The sequence below is a fragment of the Cavia porcellus genome, unplaced genomic scaffold (genome assembly GCF_034190915.1).
Source record: "Cavia porcellus strain 051 isolate PalLab524CR breed Dunkin Hartley unplaced genomic scaffold, mCavPor4.1 scaffold_33, whole genome shotgun sequence".
Lineage (NCBI taxonomy): Eukaryota > Metazoa > Chordata > Mammalia > Rodentia > Caviidae > Cavia > Cavia porcellus.
This window is the reverse complement of record NW_026947516.1, coordinates 18,325,233-18,346,947: the sequence shown is the minus strand read 5'-3', so window position 1 is coordinate 18,346,947 and position 21,715 is coordinate 18,325,233. Positions and strand designations below refer to the sequence as shown.

The 21,715-nt window shown below is 44.3% G+C and overlaps 1 protein-coding gene across 4 annotated transcripts in view; it reads left to right on the top strand.

Annotated features, from left to right (window-relative positions):
- Ctps2 (CTP synthase 2) overlaps positions 1-16,941 on the top strand; it is a 68,498-nt gene extending 51,557 nt beyond the window's left edge. For all 4 annotated transcript variants that reach the window (XM_063242998.1, XM_023562038.2, XM_063242999.1 and 1 more), the window contains exons 14-19: positions 1,748-1,844; positions 7,448-7,503; positions 8,130-8,226; positions 14,696-14,840; positions 16,207-16,309; positions 16,761-16,941. In XM_063242998.1, coding sequence (XP_063099068.1) covers positions 1,748-1,844; positions 7,448-7,503; positions 8,130-8,226; positions 14,696-14,840; positions 16,207-16,276 — 465 coding nt within the window. In that variant the 3' untranslated portion in view covers positions 16,277-16,309; positions 16,761-16,941. The remainder of the gene's footprint in view (positions 1-1,747; positions 1,845-7,447; positions 7,504-8,129; positions 8,227-14,695; positions 14,841-16,206; positions 16,310-16,760) is intronic.
- Positions 16,942-21,715: the final 4,774 nt, after the last annotated feature.

The following is a 21,715-nucleotide window of genomic DNA, read 5'->3' as shown; positions in this document are numbered from 1 at the left end:
GAAATCTCCAGACTGACCTCCACAAAGGTTGTACCAGTCTACACTCCCACCCACAGTGCAGGAGAGTTCCTTTTTCCCCACAGCCTCTCCAGCATTTGTTGTTGGTAGTTTTCTTGATCCTGGCCATTCTTTCAGGAGTGAGATGGAATCTCAGTGTGGTTTTAATTTGCATTTCTCTAATGGCTAATGATGATGAACATTTTTTTATATATTTATTTGCCGTTTGTATTTCTTCATCTGAGAAGTGTGTATTCATCTCAGATGCCCATTTTTGGATTGGATCTTTGAATTTTGGGGGTCTGATTTTTTCTTTATATGTTTTAGACAGAAGTCCTTTGTCTGAGGGATAGTTCACTAAGATTTTTTCGCAGTTTGTGGGTTTTCTTTTCACTATGCTGGAGATTTCTTTTGACATGCATAAACTTTTTAATAAGAGGTGATCCCAGGTATTGATTCTGGGAAGTATTTCCCGTGCAGTTTGTGTCCTGTTCATGAATTCTCTACCTGTCCATATGTCTTCAAGGTTTCTACCCAATTTGTCTTCCAATAGATTTAGTGTTTCTGTTTTAATATTCAGATCTTTGATCCATTTAGATTTTAATTTAGTACATGGTGATAGGCATGGGTCTAGTTTTAGTTTTCGGAATATGGAGAGCCAGTTTTTCTCATCTTGTATTTTCATTAAGCTAATGCTGTGGTCTCTCTCCCTATGAGAATGGTGAGTCTCCTTACTTCCTATTACCTAGCTTTTACTCGGCTCTTTATTTATAATTTGGCTTTCTTCTACAAGAAAAACCATGTGATATTTAAGGTTGTGCTTCTGACTTACTTCACTTAACATTATGGTCTCAAGGTGCACCCATTTTGCTGCAAAAGCATGAAGTTTATATTTCTTCATGGCAAAGTAGTACTCCATTGTATGAGGGAGGGGGAGAAAAGAAGGGGCATGTGAAAAGAATGAAGATATATTGTGTACATGGACTAACTTCCCATGATGAATGTATTCATGATGTACTGTAAAGATGGAATAATAAGAAAAAACAGTTCTATGGGAGCTGGGCACAATGGTATGCACTTGTAATCGCAGCACTTAGGAGGCTGTGCCAGGAGGGTTGCCAGGAGATTGAGGCCAGCCTGGGCTACATAGTGAGTTCTAGGCCAGCCCTGAATTACACTTGGAGACCCTGTCTCAAAAGTAAACAAAACCACCACAAGGCCTTGCCACTCAAGGGTGTAAGAACCTGAACTTCCCTGCATTTGGGGCTCTGGCCGTACAGGACCCCATTGCTGTGGTCCTCTCTGCTGTCACCTAAGATGTATACAGAAGGCTGTACAGCCAAGACCTTGCATCACCTCCCTGTAGTTAGTCAAGGACGCAAGGTCCAGAGGCTCTAAATGCCCAGCTGATAAGATGGGACATTTTCTTAGAAACCTTTAGGAAGTGCTGTGCATGCATCTTGGGGCACTCAGCGTAGGGGAGAGAAGGGGAGGCCAGCTTAGGCTGTGCAGCTGGCTAACCCAGCCAAGCTCCTCCAGCATCCTAGCAAAAGCACAGGCTCCATGCCTGTCATCCCAGCAGTTGGACGGCCAGGAGGATCACTGTGAGTTTGGGGCCAGACTATACTACTTGGTGAGACCCTGTAACAACAAGAACAGCAGCAACAACAATAAAAGCAAAGCTTGAAATGTGGGCAGTTCTCTCTCTCGTTTACAAGGAGATAAACTCGGACTATTTTCTTTTCCCAAGGTGATTGATATGCCAGAACACAACCCTGGTGATCTCGGTGGAACCATGAGGCTGGGACTAAGAAGGACCATCTTCAAAACCCAAAATTCCATACTGAGTAAGGGTCTGAGATGGCTTTTTTAAAAGATGCTGTGTGTTGTGCTGAAACTCATCCTTCTGGGGGGAAGCTTGGCTCTGTCTCCTCTGGCAGTGTCACGAAGTGAGTCTCCCTCTTCTGCCACCCCTACCCTGGGGACCCTGTGCCAGGTGCTGTTGTTGCTAAGGTCTCCTTGTGGTGCTGAGCTGCAATGCAGGGTGAGTGTGCCTTTGCATGTGACCTGACATTGATTGCTCTGTCTTGCTGGTGGCTGAGGCAGGATGATTACAGTGAGTTTGAGGCCAGCCTGGGGTACACAAAAAGACCATCTCAAAAAAAAAAAAAATAAAACAAAGCAAAACAACCACCAGAGACCTCAGTTCCATGGAAGTGTCCACTCTGGATGTCTACACTCTGCTAGAGTTGGGACCTCTAGCAGGAGTAGCACAGGACCAACTCTGCCTTCCCAGGGCCGCAAAACAAGTGGAGAGCTGAGCGTGGTTACTAAGCTCACTGCAGAGGCTGAAGCAGGAGGATAACTTTGAGTTTGAGATCAGCCCAGGCTACACAGTGAGTTCAAGGGCAGCCTGAACTGCATAGTGAGACCTTGTCTCAAAAAACACAAACACAAACAAAAAACCTAGTGGGCAGAATGGGAAAGGGGAGGGGCAAGGCTCTAAAGAAGCTGGACACAGGGGTCTCAAGGTCTCTGGCAGGCAAGCCATCCCTGAAGTGCTGAGTCCCAAATGTGAGCCTCGCAGGGGTGGCTGTGTCACAGAGTGCTCACCCTGCATGCAATGTGGTTCAGGACCAGAAAACCAAACAGAAGTCAAATAGAGGTGTAGTGGTTCATACCTGGACTTGCAGCACTCTAGGAGGCTTAGGCAGGAAGATTAGAAATTCACACCCAGTGTGGGCAACTTAGCAACTTTTTTTTGGAGACACTCTCACTATGTAGCCCAGGCTGGTCTCAAACTCACAGTGATCCTCCTGCCTCAGCCTCCCTTCAGTTCTGGGATCAGAGGGGTGCAGCACTACACCCAGATCTGAGACCAGGTCTGAAGATGAAAAAAAAATGGCTTAAGGTGTAGCTTGGCACAGAGGCCCTGGGTTTGATTCCAGAATTACAGACAAAGGAGCAAGCCAACAAGAATAACTTAGGAAACTGTTGACTCTGGGAAGAACAAAATGTGGGGTGGGAGCTTCTCTTTTAAAGACGAGTTCAGCCCTGCCCACCTCCTAGAACAGTGTGCATGTGCCTGTGGGTGGGTAGGTGCCTTCCCAGGGAGCGCACCCCTCCCCAGGCTGCTGCAGAGTGCAAACGTAAAACTTATTCCTGTCCTGTGTGGCTGCGATGACTTTGGCTTTCTCATGTTTTCAAATATTCTGAAACTGTTCAGATAATTGCCTAAGTCACAAAAGTGGTTAGTGAAAAAAAATAATGTTTTAAAATTTTATCTGCTGGAAAAGATTCAGAGATAATTGTGCCAAGCTTTTCAAAAGAGCATTGTGCTCAGTGTACCTAAAGACCATGGAAATAAGACAAATTTAAGACTAATTTTTCTTACAGTAGACAAAAGTAGTGTTGATGATTTTTTAAGTGAATTTTAAACACAGTATCAGAGCTTATTTAAGACGTTCTTTTAAATAGCTTTAGTGATATAATTCAAATACCTCGGCATTCAGCTCTTCCTAGTGTACAGTTGCCTAGTTTTTATCAGATTCAGAGTAGTGCAACCATCCTCACAATTTGAGAACATACTATTATTTATTTATTTTTTAAAGAGAAGGTCTTACTGTGTAGTTCAGACTGTCCTTGAACACACTATGAAGTGCAGCGATCCTTCTGTCTCAGCCTCCCAAGTAGTGGGATTACAGGCAGGTGCTGCCATAGCCAGCGTGTAGTTTTTAATTATAGCCTAACTTTTTCACCTATTGGGTCTTCATGTGTATTATTTGGGCACATAGTATTTCTTCTCTTTTTTTTTTTTTTTTTTCTTTTTGTTGAGATCAGGTCTTGCCGTGTTACCCAGGTGGCACAGACTCATAACTCCTGCCTCTGCATCTGGGTTAGCTGGGAACACGAAACGTGCCTCTGTGTTGGGCCCCTGGTATGTAGGATTTAATGGACATAGGGAAGTGAATGTGCTGATGCATTTCCTGTTGATAAACATTTCAGCTGGTTTCTGATGTTTTATTAGAAAAATGCTGATTCAGACATCCTGGCGGTGTCCCTTAGGATAGGTCTCTAAGACTTGAGTGATTAGGTGAAGGGTAGGGACACTTTTATGACTGATAAACTGTTGGAGGGTTTGGAAGAACGGGAGGTGGCTGCAGATCTAGAGCTCCTGCTTTCCTGGCCTTACCTGTAGTGTTTTCTTTTCTCTGCTTCCATAGGGAGGACAGAGGGGCCCTTGCTTGTGGGCTCCACTGCGCTTGCCCTTTGGGTGCTGCCCAGTGAGCCTGGACCTGCTGTGTTGATTCACCAGTACTCGGTCTTTTTTAGCCTGGGATCAGGGGCTCTTTCCCCAGTTAGCTGGCCTTAGTGGCTAGGCTGGGGGCCAGAAAACTCTTATTCTCCTTCTCTCTTGCTAGATTTTTGGGACAGGTTCTCGCTGTGTAGTTCTGCTGACCTTAAACTCACACTGTAGCCCAGGCTGGCCTTGAACTCACCTTGATCTTCCTGACTCAGCCTCCTGAGTGTTGGGATGGCAGATGTGTGCCTCCATACCTGGCTTAGGAGACTTTCAGTGAAGGGCCAGTGAGTGACCATGGCTGTGTTCCAGGAAACTTTATTCGTGGCCACTGAAATTGAATGTCTTGTACTTTCTGTGTCACGAAGTTTTTTTTAGCCATTTAGAAATGTAAAAAATATTGTTAGTTTGAGGTCCTAACAGAAACTGGGTGCTCATATTTGTCGGTGGGCCTGGTTATACTTTGTGAATGTGCAGAGGTAGAAGACAACATCTCAGCCACGACAGTAAGCATGCCTGGAATCCTGGGACTGAGGAGACGGAGGCAGGAGGATCTCTGCAGGTTCAAGGCCAGCCTGGGCTACAGAGTGAGACCTTATCTCAAACAAAAAACAGAAAGCCAAAAAAAAAAAAACCACCCCTTTGCATTCCTTCACATTAAGGAAGACGTTGACTAAGTTGTTGGTTCTGCCTTCTTGTAAGAGAAAAATAGAGTTTTGAAGGCAGGGTTAAGAGGCCACTAGGAAGTGGTGTTGACAGTGCAGTGGTGGCTCTGGTCACATTCTAGGCATTAACGTCAAAGTGGTGAAGTGGGGAATCCATAAGAGAGCGGGAAGAAACGAGGATAAGGCAGAGCAAGTCCTCTGGGCTGAACAAAACTGCTTTTGCTTTCTTTTCTCTTATCCCAGCACTGATACCAAAAAGCAGCTTCCAGTTTCTAGTGAGATTAGATGGTTAGGAAGTTTTTTTTTTTTTAATTTAAAAAAAAATAAAGGAGATTAAGATAAAAGAGGATGGTTAGGAAGTTTTAACAAAACAGAATCTTTGGCTGGGTTAGTGAGGTGATCTGCAGAAGGGTTTAAAAGTCCACACAGTGGTCATTTGTCACTGCTGAGCCACACGTCCTGGTGAGTTTCCTGTTACATGGGCCTGGGCCAGTTGCTCACTTGGTAGTGTGGAGGTGTGGTCAAAAAGTATGGTGAGTGTTTACATTTAAAAACTTATTACAGTAAAGCACTCATTGCCATGAAGTGCCCTCAGGAACCTTGCCTCGACTGCGAACACACCGAGCCTGTCATTCCTGCCACTTTCTGCAGTAGCTCTGGAGTTCTTTTTCCTGGGTGTCTTTAGTTGCGCCATCGTGACTGTCACAATGACCTGAATCGACTGAGAATGGTTGCCGTTCATGGTCATTTTGCCTTTGGGAAGAGCCAGGAGTTGCATGGTGCCAGGTCTATATAGTGGACAAGGGCACCTGTGAGGTGTTTGCAAGCTGCCTCTCCATAGCTTGGCACTCTGCAGCAGCACTCACTGTGTTGTTGATCACACTCTAGAAGGCCCCCAGGAAAGAGGGCTCCAGAAGTACTACAGCAAGTGGCAAGGACCATGGGACTAGATTAGTGTGTTTGAAGCCAGGAGACGATTCTGAGGGGCATTTACAGCCAAGAGTCTTTTACAGTAATAAATGCTTAATTTAAACATTCATAGTATGTTGTGATGGCCCCTTGTAGGTCAGGGATGTGACCCGAGCAGTAGATGACACTAAATACCCCTCTTACTGACAGCTCTAATCACCTCGCCACTGGCAGCCATGGGGTTCTGAGCATAGTCCAGGCACCACACACCAAGAACCTCCATGCCTCTGCTGTGTAGTTCTGCTCATCTCTGCATCTGGAAGTCGGGGAGAAGAGCACCAGGCTCCAGGGTGCTTATGGGGCTAACTGGGTCCTCCCTGTGAGCCCTTAGACCCTGCCTGGTGGGGAGATGGCACTGCTCAGGTGGGCAAGGGGAAATGTGAAGGCAGAGCTTGGAAACTACAGATCAGGAACTGCCATAAAGAATGCTGCTGGAGGGACTGGGGATTTAGCTCAGTGGCATAAGCGCCTGCCTTGCAAGCAGGCAGTCGTGAGTTCAATCCCCGGTACCGATAAAAAGCAAAAAGACAAAAAAACAAGAAAAGAATGCTGCTGGGTGTGGTGGCACACGCCTGTGATCCCAGGGCTCAGGAGGTTGAAATGGGATTGCATGAGTTCAAGGCCAGTCTGAACTACACTGTGAGATCCTGTCTCAGAAAACTGGAAACACACAAACCAAAAATAAAAATAAACTAAAAAAGAATGGTTTGGGTGCACACCTGTAATCCCAGCACTCTGAGATGCTGAGCCTGGAGGTCTTCAAGTGTGAGCCCAGCCTCAGCAACTGACCTAGCAAGATTGTCTCAAAATAAAACAAAGAAGGGCTGGAGATGTAGTATATTGTGCAGACAATGGGGTTCAATTCCTACTTACCTCTCCCTCCCACAAAAACCATATATATATATATATATATATATATATATATATATATATATGAGAGAGAGAGAGAGAGAGAGAGAGAGAGAGAGAGAGAGAGTCCTCTGTGATCCACACAGATACAAATGGTGTGGACATGACTTGTTCTTGCAGGTAGGTGGACGCAGGGAGGGCGGATCTGCTGGCCACCAGGCTTCATAACTGTAGACTGCCATTTAGGCCATGGTGATGGCTGGATATCACCATATTGTAGATGCAGAACCTTTCAGAGCTTTCAATGATAATGAACAGCTGGCTGTGCACAAGTGCCACAGGTTCGCCATCGCTGCCTTAGATTATTGCTGGGAGCCTGTGATCTAGAGCCTGTGGTAAATGTGCCCCAGAGGCTTGCTCTGGAAGTGTCATGGTGTGGTTCTCAAAATGATTATTCCAAGCCAGGTGTGTTGGCACACCCTGTCATCCCAGCGCTTGGGAGGCTGAGGCAGGAGGATTGCTCTGAGTTTGAAGATAGCCTGGGCTCCACAGTGAGTTCAAAGCCAGCCTGAGCCATAGGGCAGGACTGTTGTCTCAAAACTTAAAAAAAATAGTAGTAGTAATAAAGCTGATGTCTCCAGGGCTCATCTTTCTCTCTGTCTTTCAGGGAAACTGTACGGCGATGTCCCGTTCATTGAGGAGAGACACAGACATCGCTATGAGGTAGGCCTGTCATGAGTGTTAGCATCTGCCGGGGCATGGTGACTCTGTCATTCTCTATAGGAGGGGTCACTGCACCTCTTTTAAACCTCGGCCCTTCCTTTTCAAGCTTGAGTAAAGGGGTGTCTAACAGGGATCTGAGTGCCTTTGGGGATGGCTGTTTTCATGTGGTGGATTCTAGGTTGGGGATCCTCTTTGCGAGGTTACATTGTTACATGACTAAGGGGACTTAAATATTGTCATTGCCATGTGGGAGCTGTAGGTGTCCATAGACACAGACTTTCTGTATCAGGATTAATTAGTGTATTAGTTAGGATGCACTGAGCTGCAAAGAACAGAAATTTGTTTGTTATTCACTCAAGTTAGTCCAAACAGTAACATGTGGTGTTACATGTCGTGGTACCAGCACTTGGGAGACGGAGGCAGGAGGGTCACCGTGAGTTCAAGGCCAGCCTGTGCTACATAGTGAGACCATGTCTTAAAAAAAACAAACCAAAATAAGGCATTGGTAGAGTAAGTATGAGTTAGGGGATCAAGGAAAGCCATCCAGCTGACGATGGACCTTTTCAGAAGCTTAAGCATCTGTATTCTGCTGTGGCTTAACGACATTGGATTTCTTGTATCTCCAGGTGAACCCTAAGCTGATCAGCCACTTTGAGCAGAAAGACCTAGCTTTTGTAGGTCAGGATGTCGATGGGGATAGAATGGAAATCATTGAACTGGCAAGTAAGTAGCCTCTTTTTTCCTGAAAGGCTTTGAGATGCACTGACAGCTTTTATCAATCCCAGACTCATTGGAGACTGAGTTTCTTTGCTGTGTTTCTATTCTGCTTTTCTTTGAAATGAATAGGCAACTATAGGGTGCATGAAAAATAGCCGGGCATGGGAGGGCATATTTATTATTCCAGCACTCAGGAGGCTGAGGCAAGAGGACTTCTGTGAGTTTAAGGCTAGCCTGGGCAACACAGTGAGACCCTGTCTCAAAAAACAAAACAAAAAATGTTTGAAAAGCAGATGGCTTACAATTCTAGTCGTTTGGGGGCCTGGTGATCTGAACCTACCAGAAACTGATGCATTTTTCCCAGGGCAGTAGTCCTCCAAGTAGTTGATTTCCTCGCCTTACTCCAGTCCCTACCTGGAGCTCCCTGTATGAACTGCTGGACCAGACACTGTGCACTGAGCCTACAGCTCTTATCACTGGTGCTCTGCTTGCTGTCCTTTGTTGAGGAGTGGCCACCCATTCCTTAACAAAAACAACCTCGGGGGCTGGGGATTTAGCTCAGCGCATAAGCGCCTGCCTTGTAAGCAGGCACTTGTGAGTTCGATCCCCGGTACCGATAAAAAGGAAAAAGATAAAAAACAAAATAAAAACAAACAAACAAACAAAAAACCAAACCAAAACAAAACAAAACAAAAAAACAAAAACAACCTGGCTCCTGCCTTTCCTGACAACTCAGGCTTGGGCCACTTCACTTGTGAGCACTAAACTGCACTCACAGTTCTTTATAACCAAACAAAGAAGCTGGGCTCTGGAAGGCTGTTAAGGGGAGAGTTGCCCAGCCTGGGCAAGTTAGTGACTTGTGGAGATCTTGCTTCAAAATAAAAAAGATTTTTTAAAAATTTAGAAAAGGCAGTGAAGGACTTATGGGAATATGGCAAAGTGGTGAACAGCAGAGAAACAGCCTCTCTGAGATTTGGCATCCAGATGCTAGAATATAGCAGTGTGAGAAAGAGAAGAAGAGGGAAATTGGCCTCCAGGACCCACTGAGGATCTTCAGTGAGAATTGAAACCCATGCATGGGGAGAGCAAAGAGAGAACTCACAGTGCAGAAGAGTGAGTTGGCAACTGATGTGTTCTCCGTGAGCTCTGAATTTCTATGTGGGAGAGGGTGGTTTGAACTTGTAGATGTATGGCAACCCCAGAGGCCTCCTTAGAGAAATGCATCAGAGGGACATTGCAGTGGATACAGTGTTTCTGCCAGTGCCTGGTGAGTCATTCTGGTTCAGGTGTCCTGCAGGAGAGGGCGATTGGCTGGTAGCCATCTTGCAAAGGGTCCAGCTGAGCTCAGAACTCAGAACAGCTGCAGGCTGACTCCATCTAGGGACTTCTAGTATCAGAGTGAGGTGAAACCAAGTTCAAGTCAGCAGGACGTCAAGGAGCTGAGTTCAAGTCGTCAGGAGGCACATGGAGTATTGCAGGGTGAATAAATCAGGTTCTAATCTCACAGCCAGAAACAAGCCTGCGCGTCAGTGGAACTAAAGGTGCAAACTTGCTAGGATTTTATCCACTACCCTGCCAAAAATCTGCAGTTGGGTGGCCGGAATTAATCAACACAGATCTGGACTCTGCCTGCCCACTCTGTCTCTGCACAGCAGAGACACAACTTGAAAGTGGACATTTTTTTTTTCTTTTCTTGTTTTTGTTCTGTTTTGCTTCTTTTTCTGAATTGTTTGTTTTTGTATGATTGTGAACATTGTTTCTAGTTTTTTTTGTTGTTGTTGTTCTGTTTTGTACTTTATATTATTTCTCTTTCCCTCTGGTCTTCTTCACCAGTGTCTCAAAGTTCTTGGAGTATTTTGTCCTCTACACTTGCTGCTAATCTCTTCCTCTTCCTTTATTTCTCTATTTTTTCCTCCTGACCTGTTTTAAATTTTTTCCTCTGAGGGTAAAATTGCCATACTAAGGGCATATTTACTGTATATAATTTTCTGGTTTGTTTTAGATTTTGTTATATACCTACAAATCTAGTTCATATGGTTAAAGGTGTCAAGTTAATGGTTACCTGAGTTTGTCATTTTTTAGGCCTTGTTTGACCCTACTGTTATTGCTGGTTATACTACCTTAGATAAGGTGACATAATTGCCATAATTACTTGTTCTTCCTACTATGCCAAGATTGAGATTGCCTAAATAATACTATAGGCCAGTACCAAAGAACCACACACTAGGACAAATAGGCAGCAACTTCTAGTCCCCAATAAATTGAAGTAGGATCTTGAAGTAGATTCAAAACCCAAAAGCCAGCAATACCTGGAAGACATCTCTGATAAGTAGTCATTTCCTAAGGGTTCTAAATATTAGCAATAAAGCTATCTGCCATAAGTAATTATAAGCAGCAATCTAGGAATTAAACTAAAAAAAGATGAAAAGTCACTTAAGTAAGATGCAGCCCCAGACTTCTAGCTCACCAAAGACAGACCTAGGGGGCAACGAGGTGGAACAATCTGAAAACCACCCACCTGGACTCTGAAGTGGTGACAGTGGAAGTAACAAAGCAGAAGAATGAGGCTCTAGAAAAAGTCAAATCAGAAATAATTTCTCAGATACCTATGGGGATGGTCACCATAGTGAAAGACATGGTTAGTGACTCTAGAGAGTTACAGATTAAAAAAAGAGAAATAGAAGAGCTTAGGACTTTGATGGAACCCATTAATGCCCAACATAGGAAAGAAATGGAATCCATCAAAGAGATTCAAACAGATATCCAAGAGATTAAAAATTCTACAGAAAGTATATGCAACAAAAAAGAGCCAATGTGGGGATAGAATATCAGATATAGAACACAGGATTGTGGATAGAGAATGTAAGAAGAAAGATTTCTTTTAAAATAACAAAAGACAGCTGGGAATTTAGCTCAGTGGCATAAGCATCTGCCTGACAAGCATGAGGTCGTGAGTTCGATCCCCGGTACCAAAAAACAAACAAACCCCAAAGACAATGAAAAGTCAGTCCAAGGGCTGCTAGATGATGCAAAAAAGAATAACATAAGATTGGAGTCAATAAAAAAACAGGAGAGCCAGGAATAGTGGCACACATCTGTAATACCAGCACTCAAGGGGCTGAGACAGGAGGATTGTGAGTTCTAGGCCAACCTGGGCTACATAGTGAGCTCAAGGCTAGCCTGAACTGCATAGCAAGACACTCTCTCAAAAGAAAAAAGAAAACAAAAAAGCAAGAGATAGTACAAAAGACATAAAAAACTTGTTCACAGACATAATGGCAGAAAACTTCCCAAGCATGGAAAAAAGATTTGATATACAAATAAGAGGTATATAGAACTCCAATTAGCCATGATCAAAAAAAATCTATACCAAAGTATATAATAGTCAGGATTCCAGAAATTCAACACAAGAACAAATATTAAAAGCTGTTACAGAGAAGAAGCAAGTCACCTATAAAGGAAATCTTGTCAGAATCACAGCAGACTTCTCAATACGTTTGTTTTGAAGCTTGGAGTAAAGTATTTCAAGCTCTAAAGGGAAAAAAAGCCTCCAAAGCAGATTGATGTACCGCACAAAACTATCTTTCAAATCTGATGGAGAAATAAGATACTTCCATGACAAAAAATATCTGAGGAAATTTATGACCATTAAATCAGCACTCCAAAATGTTTTGAAGGACATTCCAGAACGAGATAACAAGGACTACAAATCCATGAACCCTGACAGAAGGAATCCACCAGGTAAGGCAAACAATTAAACAGAGGAAGGGAAAAAAGAGGAGGCGCAAACAACAGGAAAATAACATGACAAGGATAAGTCAATACATATCAGTTATAACAATCAATGTTAGTGGTCTCAATTAAATCAAAAGACACAGACTGAAGCAAGATCCAACAGTATGCTGCATATAAGAAATATATTTAATTTGAAAAATTCATAGACTGAAAGTCTAAGGATGAAAAACAGTCTTCCATGTGACAGAAACACGGAAAAAAGCAGGAGTAGATATTCTATTTGCAGACAAAGTAGATTTCTTTTTTTCTTTTTTTATCGGTACCAAGGATCGAACTCACAACCATGCGCTTGCAAAGTAGGCGCTTATGCTGCTGAGCTAAATCCCCAGCCCTAGACAAAGTAGATTTCAAGCCAGGACTGACTAAGAGAGACAAAGAAGGTCACTGCATCCTTATAAAGGGAACAATCCAAGAGGAAGAGATAATGACCATAAATATATATGCAACAAGCTGGGTATGTTGGCACCCACCTGTAATCCCAGCACTTGGGAGGCTGAGGAAGGAGGACTGTCACAAGTTTGAAGGCAGACTGGGCTACATAGTGAGTTCAAGGCTAGCCTGAACTGCATAGTGAGACCCTATCTCAAAAGGCAAAACAAAACATGGAAAAAATATATTTGTAACAAATACCATGCATCCAACTATATAAAACAAATAAATATTAGTAGATATGAAAACCCAAATAATCACTAACAATTATATTGGGAGATTCAGTATTCCACTGTTGCAAATGGATAGATCAACTAGACAAATCAACAAAGAAATATCAGAACTAAACTAAACTTTTGAACAAATGGACTTAGTAAATGTCTGTGGAATTTTCCACTTAACAACAAAAGAATATGCATTCTTCTCAGCTGCACATGGGACATTCTCTAATACAGACCATATACTAAGCCATAGAACATGCGTAAGTAAATGCAAAGGAAATGAAATCGTCCCCTGCATATTATCTGACCATAGTGCAATAAAATTAGAAATCAGTGGCAAAAGAAACCATAAGAACTTCATAAACACATGGAAATTAAATAACACCCTCCTGAATAACCAGTGGTCACAGATGAAATTAAAGAATAAATTAGACAATTTCTGTAATTAAACAATAATGCCAGTACAATATACTGGAATTTATGGGGTGCAATGAAGCAGTCCTGCAGAGGAAATTTATAGCACCAAATTTCTGTATTAGAAAAGTAGAGCAAGCTCAAACAACCTAATAGTGAATCTCAAGCTTCTAGAAAAAGAAGAGCAGGTCAAGCCCAAAGTTCATATGAGGGAGGAAATTATAAAGATCAGAGCAGAAATTAATGCAGTGGAGACTAAGAAAACAATCTGAAGAATCAATGAATTGAGAAGATGGTTCTTTGAAAGATTAAATAAAATCAACAAACCTTAGCCAACCTTATGAAAAAAAGGAAAGACAAGACTCAGATCCATGCAGTTAGGAATGAAAAGGGCGAAATCACAACGGACCCTTCAGAAATCCAGGAGATCATCTATCCCTACTATGAGAACCTGTATTCTAATAAGATGGAAAACAGAAGAAATGGGCAGATTCCTAGATTCATATGAATTACCAAAACTGGACCAAGATATTAAAATTCTAAATGAACCAGTGTCAATCAGTGAAATTGAAGAAGTAATAAAAGCAACAAAGGGGTTTACTACTGAATTCTACAAGGACTTTAGAGGTGATACAATGCCACTACTCTTCAAACTCTGTAATGAAATTGAAAGAGAAGTAATACCCCCAAATTCATTGCTGGAAGCAAGGAGAATCCTAGTACCAAAAACAGAGAAGGGTCCCACCAAAAAAGAAAACTATAGACCAATCTCCCTAATGAACATAGAAACAAAAGTCCTCGATAAGATACTGGCAAACAGAATGTAGCAAATCATTAAGATTATACCAAGACCAGGTAGGATTCATGCCAGGGATGTGGGTATGATTCAACATATGTAAATCAATAAGTGTAATTCACCATATCAACAGAGTCAAGAACACCAACCGTATGACTATCTGAATAGATGCAGAAAAGCATTTGACAAAGTCCAATACCCATTCATGATAAAAACCCTGCAGAAGACTGGAATATATGGTCTTTAACTCTGATAAGAGCCATCTATGACAAGCCAACTGCCAGCATCATAGTAAATGGAGGAAATCTGAAAGCCACCATGCCCAGCAGTGTATTAGAAACCTATTATCTTAAGGGATGAGCTGCCCAGCCTGAAATGTGAGTGACATCACTGCAGCCATCACGGTGCTGCGGTTAATACCCAGTGGAAAAGCTGGCACTCCAAAACCTCTGGCGGCTTTTGCTCCCTCTGCTGCTTTCCACAAATAAAATCCCAGATTCAGACGTGTTTTACAATGTAGAATTCCACTTCACAAATGAATCAGGAAAGTGGGGCATGGTGGCGCATACCTGTAATTCTAGCAATTGGGAGGCTGAGGCAGGAGGATCGCCTCGAGTTCGAGGCCAGGGGGAAACTGTCAAAAAACCAAAAATAAAGAAATAAAAAAATCAAAAGATGAAAAAGAATTGTGAAAGTAAGATGGCCACAAGTTAAACAATCTTCTTGGCCTGCAGTGAGTTTCTGTACTGAATGATAGGACAACCTTCCCACGGGTCTCATGTCTGTCTGCTCAGTCACGTCTTGACTATTGTCATTTCAGATCATCCCTATTTCGTTGGTGTGCAGTTCCACCCTGAGTTTTCTTCCAGGCCAATGAAGCCTTCACCTCCCTATCTAGGGCTTCTGCTCGCAGCAACAGGGAATTTGTGTGCATACCTGCAGCAGATGGGCCCGCTGTTCCCCGGGTAAGCTGCCCATTGCTCAGAGTGATATCACCAAGGGATGGCTTTGATTCAAAGGGGCACTTTTTCCCTTTAAAGTTTTGTTTTCATGAAAATAATGACTCAACAGGTGTGTGGAGCATGCCTTTTAATCCCAGCGTTGAGGAGGCTGAGGCAGGAGAATTGGTGCAAGTTTGAGGCCAGCCTGGGCTACCTGTTGAGACTCTTGTCTCAGGAAAAAAGTGACTTTTTGTTCATATCTACAGCTGTCATATGTCAGCCCTTCAAAGCTTGCTGCCACTGGCTTTTATTTTAGAAGTCTTTGTTGTCTCATTAAGGGAAGACCTTTTTTGTCACCCCACTGGTTGCTAAGAGCGCCAACTGCTACTTGTGCGTCTTGGTGCTGCTGTGCAGCTGGCTGTGCAGACCCTCGCTGCCTTGCTGTCCTCCCAGCTGCCAGCTGCTTTCTGTGTGGTGCTGTGACTGCTGAGTTCCCGGGCCAGCACCTTCTCAAAGTGATGCCTGTTCCCTTGGAAACAGGAGCTGTTCCTTCCCCAGGGAGGGTTAAGCCAGGCTTCCGCAGTCCTTGTGTGTGGCAGTGAGCTTGTGCACTGGGAGCTGACTCTCCGGGCTTTTGCCCTATGGGAAGACTGCACTGCACCCACAGTCTTCCCACGGAAACATTGCATGGGCCGTAACCCCACACACTTTCGCGGAGTTGAGATGATACTTCACATGTTTATGCAGGGGTGTGTGTGTGTGTGTAAAGTGTGTAAGGTGGAGATCCTACTCCTCTTCTCCCTGAAAATTACAAATTGAGGAATTTGTTTTATTTCAGGGATTCATATTTTGTTAAACTAATGGTTTTATCTCTTTCTCTTGTTTATTTTGAGACAGATTCTCCCTAAATAGTTAAGGCTGGCTTCAAACTTGCAGAGGTCCTCCTGCCTCAGCCTTCTGTGTGCTGGGACTACAGGCATGCACCACCGTGCCAGGCTGATTTTCATTTCTTATACTGGAACCTTTATTATTCTTTTCATTATCAGAACATTATTGTAAATTAAGGCCTTATCTACTGTACTCTCATTGTCTACATTCTTAAAAATTTATTTTGCTATTCTTCTGGTAAACTTTACTGATTATTAAGATCAAATTTGAGTGGAAAAAAAAGCTCCTTAGAGATTTTCATTGAAGTTTTATTGCATTTAAATATTACTTTGAGGCTGGGTGTGGTGGTGCATGCTTGTAATTCCAGCACTCAGGAAGTTGATGCAGGAGGATCACGGTGAGTTCAGGTCAGCCTGGGCTACACAGCAAGACCTTGTCTTAAAGAAAAGCAAGCAAGCACCAAAAACAGTGGAATAGTTGTGCAAGGTTTTCTTTTCTACAGCTATGGATACAGTGACTCGAGCGATGACAGCTTTGCAGAGTCCAAGATAGCTGAGCTGGAGATCAGATGATGCACAGCTTGGAATGAGGGACTGTTGGCCTGGGTAAGCTGAGAGCTTTGAGTGCTGTGTCCTGTAGAAATGCTGCTCTCTCAGTGGAGAGAGGTGGGGCCACACTTGTCTTTCGGAAACCTGCTCTGGTTGTGCGGCAGTCAGCAGGATAGACCTAACGCCTATGACACTGTCAGGAGTTGACATTGGAAGTTGGGCATGGTGATGCACACTTGTCATCCTTGCCCTCGGGAGGCTGAGGCAGGAGGGTTGCCATGAGTTTGAGGCCATCCTCGACTATATAGCGACACCCTGTCTCAACAGACTGAGTTAAGATTAAGGTAGATGGAATTCCCCTGAGGCTGGGCCTGTGGGCACACTGGTACTGCAAGTGGGTCCTTGGGGCCATAGTGGTTGCAGTTGTGGTAGTATATTTCAGAGGGTGGCACTTTTGTTTTCATTTCTGTGAAGATGAATACTTACATTCCTTTTTTTTAAATTGTAGTGAACCAAAGGAATCATTTGAAGAGGTTGGCACATACCCAGGGTCATTCTGTTCACCACACCAGATGCAGAAAACTCTGTGGATGCTTACTTCTGGGAACCAGAAGCCAGGGGTCCCCCACCCCCACCGCAGGTGGCCTTGGGAGTCAGATTTCTATAGTTGATTAAACTTTCTGCAATGACCTATGGAGCACAAAATGTGTTTGTGTTGCGTACAGCCTCTCAATGGGAAAGACGAGCTGGGGGCCTGCCTGTTGGCCTTGCATGGTGTCATGTGGGAAGGGTGGCAGGAATGTGTTTTAAGGCATTTGGGGTCTGAAATAAGTCATTCTAAGGCAGATGTGGTGGTGCATGCCTATAATTGCAGCAAACTAGGAGGCTGAGGCAGGAGGATCTCAAAGTTGAGTGTGGCACAGGCAATTTAGGGGCACCCTGTCTCAAAAATAAAAAGTAGGGCCAGGGATTTAGCTCCACAGCATATTCTCCTACATTGTGTAGCTCACTGAACTCACTATGTAGCCAAGGTTCAGTCTCCAGGACCACACAGTGATAATCATAATAATAAATACAAATTGAAGAAATCTTGTTACTTGGAATCTGTGCACACTTTTGTAGGCCAAGATTCCCTCAGGTTCTCATCGTATCTGTTTCTCGCAAGCAGCTCTGAGATGGGGTGGTCAGTAAGGCCCTTGCCTCAGGCCTATTGTAAAGGTGGATCTTGAGAACTCAGGAATCAGGGTGCAAACCTAGGGTCTTGCATCTAGGCAAACAAGCGTGGATCGCAGAGCTGACCTGCAAACCTGATGCACCAGGCATTGACACAGGTATGGGGCCAGCAGCCCTGGGGCACTTCCGGCCTATCTTGGTCCTTGTACCTGGCGGCCAACAGGTTCCTTTCTGCCATCCATCTGCCTGCTGTGTGTGTTTTTTGTGAGTCACTCAAGCTGCAGTCCTTTTTGTCTGACTTCTTTCTTTTTAAAAGAATCATATAAAGATTTACTGGGCAGAATTTATGAGTTTTTGTTGTTGTTTTGAGGCAAGGTCTTGCTCTGTAGTTCAGGTTGATCATGATTGAAACTCATGGCAATCCTCCTGCCTCAGTCTCCTATGTTCTGGGATTATAGGCATGTGCCACCACACCTGACCCTAGGCAGAATTTTTCAATTAACCCTCACAGAGAAATGGAGTGTAGGCCCTCAAGAGAGAGGCCTGACTTCTTTCTTTCTTATTTTTGTTCATTTGTTTGTTTTTTGAGACCAGGTCTCACTGTAGTTCAAGCTCACCTTGAGCTCACTGTGCAGCCCAGGCTAGCTTTGAACTCACAGTGATCATCTTGCCTCAGCCTCCTGAGTGCTGGGATGACAGGTGTGTGCCACTATGCATGGTTTATTGGTTTGTTGTTTTGTTTTGTTGAGGCAGGCAACTTCTCACTATGCAGTGCAGGCTGGCCTGGAATTCACTATGTAGCCCAGGCTGGCTTTGAGCCCTTGGTGATCATTCTGCCTCAGCCACTGGAGTGCTGGAATGACAGGCATGGGCTACCACACCTGGCTTTCCTGGACTCTTGATGGCAGACAGGCAAACATTCAGAGAGCAGGGCCCAGATTCAGGCTTTTGGCTGGGTCCCAGGTAACAAGGGTGCCTTTCCTGTCAGGCAGTTGGAGCAGTGACACTGTCAGTGACCATTGTCATCTGCTTGCTGTCATTGCTGTTTGGATGGAGCCAAAGCTGAAGAAGGACCTCATTCTTTCGCCACAAGTCATCAAGAGTCTTTTTTTTTTTTGGTGGTGGTACTGGGAATTGAACCAGGGCCTTTGTGCTGAGCTATGTGCCCAGATCTTTTATTATTATTTTTTAAAATTTTGAGCCAGGGGTGGTGGTGCAGGGCTGTAACAGTGTGTCTGTGAGGCTAAGGCAAGAGAGTCGCAAGTTCTTGCCCTGCCCGGGGAACCTACCATACTAGCAAATTGGGAGAACTTGTCTCAAAAATAAAAAAGGGCTGAGGACAGAGCTCGGCTGAAATGTACTGGGTTTATTTCTTAGTACTACACTTGATTGATCAATCAATCAATCAGTCAATGTTGAGGTGGTCGTGCTAGGTCCCCCAGCTAGGAATTGGACTCATGATCCTCCTGCCTCAGCCTCTCAGAGTGCTGAGCTTCCATGTGTGTGCCACCATGCCTGCCGAGTGTTAACTTTTAAATGTTCCTCCTCTTTCTCTTTAATGAGAAGTCTTTGTGAAGCTGGACCCTACTGGCTTCTTGCATCTGCAGGAGGTCGTGCTTCTGGTTCTGTGCTGGCAGCAGCATTTCCAGAGAAAATCAAAGCATAGCACCTGTGGTTGGTCCAGCACTGCAGGAAAGTAATCTCCAGGCTGCTCTGTCACCAAGTCCTTGCTGAGTGGGGGCCTGGGCATGATGAGTCTCCACAGGCCATGTCTGCCCACGCACCTCAAAACCAAGCATAAAAACTAAGAAGGCAGGAAAACGATGTGTTCAGCAGAGCTGTCCTCAAAGCAGAGGGCCCACAAGAGCACCAAGATGATATAGGGAAGGGTGACAAGCAGGAAGAGTGACACAGTCTCTGCAGCACAAAGGTCTGGTCAATCATTATCTCATTGTCACCTCGGGAATTTCTACACTGCAGTAGACAGTTACCTGCCAGACCTGTGGCTCCTGAGTCCAAGAATGGGGAGAAGGACAGGTTATAAAGGCAAGATGGGCCAGCATGGGATGATCCCAGCACCCAGGAGGTTGAGGCAGGAGGAGTGGTGTGAGTTCGAGGTCTACCTGGGCTACATAGTTCAAGACCAGCCTAAATTATAATTCAAAACCCTGTGTCCAAAAACGAAAAAGCAAAATGGAGCCACTTAAGCCTGCAGGGCAGTGCGTGGTGACTCCAGTGGCCTAGACCAGGATGTGGTAAAAAAGCTGGCTGTTGATAACCTGTGGGTCAGGTGTCCCTGCCTATTCTGAAGCTGTTTTAGCCACGCCTGGTGTTCTCGGCCTTGAAGGGGATTAGCAGCTTTAGATGAGTCCTCCTGAAATGATTAATGCCCGTGTGCAGGGTTGAGCAAGAACCCGACTCTGAGTTGAAGGTAGCAGAATGAAAGCAGAGGTGCTGGGCTGTCATCCTGCTTTTAATGCTTATTTTTTAATGTCTTTTTTTTTTGCGGTACCAGGGATTGAACTCACAACCTCACACTTGCCAGGCAGGTGCTTAAGCCGCTGGGCTAAATCCCCAGCTCAATGTCTTTGTTTTTTTTTTTTTTTTTTAATGTCAGGGCCTTGCTCTGTATTCCAGGCTGGCCTTGAACTCACAGCAATCCTCCTGCCTCAGCCTCCTGAGTACTGGGCTGACAGGTGTGTGCCACCAGGGTCAGCTCTTCCTGTGTTGTTACTCTCATACCTGCAGGCCCAACCTAGGAGTCAGTGCTGTTAGCAGAAACAACCTCGAACTCTGTATTACAACCTCACCCTCCAATGCCAGAGGTCAGGGTGACAAGACTACTTGTCAGGATGGTTATTTTGAAGAAGATTTAGTGTAAGTGACCAATACTTAGTTAAATTGAATGATCTGCATTTCTGGAGTAGCACTTTCTCGGTGGATTTGCACAAACACATTGCTCTAGTATCTAAAGGCTCAGCTTTCAACCCAGAAGCCTCCACTGCGCCACACCAAAAGGACTATGCTTAGACTATGCTCAAGTTTTTTATAACTTTTTTTTGAGAGGAGGTTCTCAGTCTCATGCCCAGGCTGGTCTCAAACTCCTGAGCTTAAGTGATCCTCCTGCCTCAGCTTTCTAAGTAGCTGGTGCTACAGGCATGTTGCTGTGCCTGATTTTTGAAATGCGTTTGTATTCCTGAGTGAATATCATATTTCTCTTATGTTTCCTTTTTTTGTTCTTCAGCACTGGGGGTCAGATGCAGTGCCTTTCATGTGCTAGTAAGAAAGGGCTCTACTGCTGAGCTACAGCCACTTCCTAAGCATAACTCCTGATGTGGGTTAGAAGGAGATTTATTTAAATCTCTAAAGAACACGAGTAAATAGTTTTTATTGTTCAAAGGAAACTAAAACAGCTGTCCCTTGCCCCCACAAACGGTACACAGGCTAAACTCCTCCTACTTTGTGTGTGTGTGTGTGTGGCTTGTTTTTATTTTTGTGGTTTTTTAAAAACAGGATTTCGCTATGTAGTTCAGGCTGACCTTGAGCTCACTTTGTAGCCCAGGCCAGTCTTGAATTTGCAATGATCCCCCTGCCTCAGACTTCTGAGTTGCTGGGATGAAAGGTGTACCTTACCATACCCAGCTCCAAAGTTTTATTGGAATATAGCCACACCCAGTGGAGAGGAAATTGGTTACCAGAGAGATGCACAAAGCACTAAAGTTTTGCTGTCTGACCTTTTACAGAAGTTTGTTGATTGCTGATCTAGAGGGTGACTCAAGAAAAAATTCTCCTAAATCTCCGGTGGAGACTAGCTGGGAGTGGTGATGATGCCTTTAATCCCAGGACTCAGGCCAGCCTGGGCTACAGAGTGAGACCCTGTCTCAAAAAACCCAACCAACCAAACAACCCTTCCCCCCAAAAAAGAGTCATAAAAGAATCATGCCAGGAGATTCCAAATCCAAAGATTGTAGGACAGTCTGTCATTCTCTGCATCCAGCTGCCTGGTTCTCCAGCTTGGAGGAGGTTGTGTTATTGTAACAGGAAGCAGTGAGCATGGGTTAGGATTGTATTAGGCAGTCAGCACTGTGGCTGCACAATGCAGTCTGCTGAGTCCAACCCTTACAGGGATCTTAGAAACATCTGCCAGGTGGAGCCTTGGGTGTCCGGGACATCCCAACAGCATGGCCAGGTAGGCCATAGGCTCAGGGTGTGTGGGCACTGCATAGATTGGACCCTAAAAATATGTATCTTCCTATAGGCTAGAGATTGTGTTGCTCACACAACAACCAA